We start from the raw sequence: 2,712 nt of genomic DNA on the forward strand, positions 1-2,712 counted from the left end.
CCTGCTGAGCCCCAGCCAAGAGCAAGAGGGTCTCTCTGGGGCAGCAACACCTCTGCATTGCAGCACAGCCCTTGCCCCTTGCTTCTGGAGCTGTTTGGTAGCTTATTTGGTTTATATGGTACCTTCAGTTGGGAAATAACAATCATGATGACTTCTCTGGATCCTGCTGACTAAAAGCTCTATTTAAACTTGATTGTATAACAGAAGGCTGAAGGCATTGGTCAATTCAGGAGCACTTCTGCAAGAACACTGAACATGCTTTACCCTTTTCCTTTGAACAGGAACATCACAAAAAGCCTTGCCCAGTCTTAAACTGCTGTTCCCAGTCACCCTAATGGGCACCAGAGCCCCACACTGAGTGGCAGTGCTGGGATGGGTTGTGGCACTGCTTTGTCTGCTGGCTGGGAGTGTTTGCAGAGAAGAGAAATAAGAGAGAAATAAACAAAGCAATCCCTAAAGCTGCAATTTAAGAAGCTTTTCAAAGTGCCAAGGCACCAGGCACAAACCCCAGGAGTCACTGCACGGATTCTTTGTGCTTTAGAAAAGCCAGTGAATGGAGGAAGGAGCAGAGCAGTGCAAGCAGAAAAGCAAGTCCCTCTGGAGAGCTGCCCAAGGGGCTTTCATCAGCTGCCCAGAGCAGAGCTCAGAGCACCAGCAGCACCATGTGTCCCTGCCTGGGGCACTTGGTCTCCAAGTGCTAAAAAGCCCTAAAAAGGGCTCCTTGTGCTTCTGGGGGGAGCTGGGGACCGTGTGGGATCTGGGATGAGGGCGCAGGCACTGCTAAATCCTGGTCAGAGGGGCTGGGATCAAACAGGGGGTCAAAATGCAGCATCCAGTCCTCCCCACTCTGTGCGATGAGGTTCAAAGGGCTTCCTGCAGTAGGAGAGGGTGGTTTGCTAGGAATGGTGGTTTGGAAGCAGTGAAAGGCAAGATGGATTATTTGGAAAAGTCCCAGGAGGGAGAGGTATCATAGAACCATAGAATGCCAGGTTGGAAGGGATCCCAAGGATCATCTGCTCAACCTTTCTAGGTAATAGTATAGTTTAAATTAGGTGGCCCAGCACCTTGTCAAGCTGAGCCTTAAAACTGCTCAATTTGGGGGAATCCACCACTTCCCTGGGGAGATTATTGCAACGTCTCACTGTTCTCGGGGTGAAATATTTTCTTCCGGCGTCCAACCAGAATCTCCCCAGGAGTAACTTGTACCCGTTGTCCCTTGTCTTTTCCATGGAGCTGGAGTCTCCCTCTCCTTGGTAGCCACCCTTATGTGCTGGTACATGGTAACAGGGTCTCCCCTCAGCCTTCTCTTCCCTAGGCTGAACAAACCCGGCTCTCTCAACTTGGCTGGCACAGGTGAGGGTTGTAATAACGAGAGGGTTGTAATAACGAGAGGGTTGTAATAACGAGAGGGTTGTAACCGGAAGCCGAGGGGAGGGTTTTCTGATCTCAGCTGACCCAGGTGGAACATAAACCCACCTCTTCTGTCCTCTCTCCCCCTCGCAGTGCACGCCCAGAAGCAGAACAGACAGACCTGCGTCCGGAAGAGCCTTATCTGCGCCTTCGCCATGGCCTTCATCATCAGCGTGATGCTGATCGCCGCCAACCAGATCCTGCGCAGCGGGATGGAGTAGCCCCCCCCCACCCCGTTCCTTTGTGGGAAGGTGGAGAGTAATCCCTATTTTAAAAGATACAGCCATAACCCCTTCCCTGGTTAAAACTGCTCCTGAGATAGATATAGAGATAGATATGTATAGATATAAAAACTATATATGTGTATATATATAAATATAAATATATATATATAAAGGAGAGAAAATGCAGGAGTCCCGAATTACTGCTTCAGAACAGCGATGGTGACGCGGAGGGAACTGACCCAGCCGCCTGTTGTGCAGCTGGGAGGAGGCACAGGAGCCCCAGGACTCATTGCTGCCTTTTAACCCAGGGGACAAGTGACTCTTCGTGCCCACGTTCCCAGGAAGGGGATCGTAGCATCACCCCAAGCAAGGCCCATTCCACGTGCTCCAGCTTCACTTCCCTTTTCCCTGATGACCATGCCTTTGAGTTCGCAGCATCGGAGGGGAGCGCGAGCGTCCTGGTACAGTATTTTTGGAGTAAAAAAAAGCAAAAAGAACAGAGGAGCCTTTGCCAGCACCATGCAAATCTTCAGTTTTTGCTTCATAGTTGAGGCCGGGCTGTGGGGCAGCTGTTTGGTTTTCAACCTTGAATCAGGGCTTGAGAAGCACCTCCCCTTCCCACCCACGGGCATCTCTGAGAGTTGTGCACAGTCTTCCAACCGACTCTGCAACCACCAGCGCCAAGTGAAACTCCCTCTATTCAAGTCCCATCTGCATATTCAGCAGCATTTGCTTCCCAGCAGTTTTTGCCCTTCTTCTGTATTGGCCTTCACTAACCTCGTCTGAGATGAAAACCATGAGGGAAGTGCCAAAAGAGGTTTCTTCCCCTCTTCTTGCCTGCTCAGCTTTTGTTGATTTCTTCTCATACGCCCTGGTTGTTACCTGCAGTGAAACCTCCCTGTCAGACCCCTTCTCGTGGAAGGGGTTTTGGTTTTGCTTACGTGGCAGCGTGTGGTTTTGACCAGCCAGCTGCTCCAGTCCCTCCCAGTAGCCATCCCACCACCACCCTCATCCCACGGGCAGGCTCCAAGCTGAAAAGCAAAACTGCAGCAAGAGGAGGAGGAGCCAAACCAGAGCA

General features: G+C 51.1%; 1 protein-coding gene across 1 annotated transcript in view; it reads left to right on the forward strand.

Annotated features, from left to right (window-relative positions):
- The window catches only part of CALN1 (calneuron 1), a 110,058-nt gene extending 108,427 nt beyond the window's left edge, over positions 1–1,631 (forward strand). Inside the window, exon 6 of the mRNA XM_009999119.1 lies at positions 1,504–1,631. Coding sequence (XP_009997421.1) covers positions 1,504–1,631 — 128 coding nt within the window. The remainder of the gene's footprint in view (positions 1–1,503) is intronic.
- The last annotated feature ends 1,081 nt before the right edge of the window (positions 1,632–2,712 follow it).

Source organism: Chaetura pelagica, unplaced genomic scaffold (genome assembly GCF_000747805.2).
Source record: "Chaetura pelagica isolate M959 unplaced genomic scaffold, ChaPel_1.0 scaffold230, whole genome shotgun sequence".
Taxonomy (NCBI): domain Eukaryota; kingdom Metazoa; phylum Chordata; class Aves; order Apodiformes; family Apodidae; genus Chaetura; species Chaetura pelagica.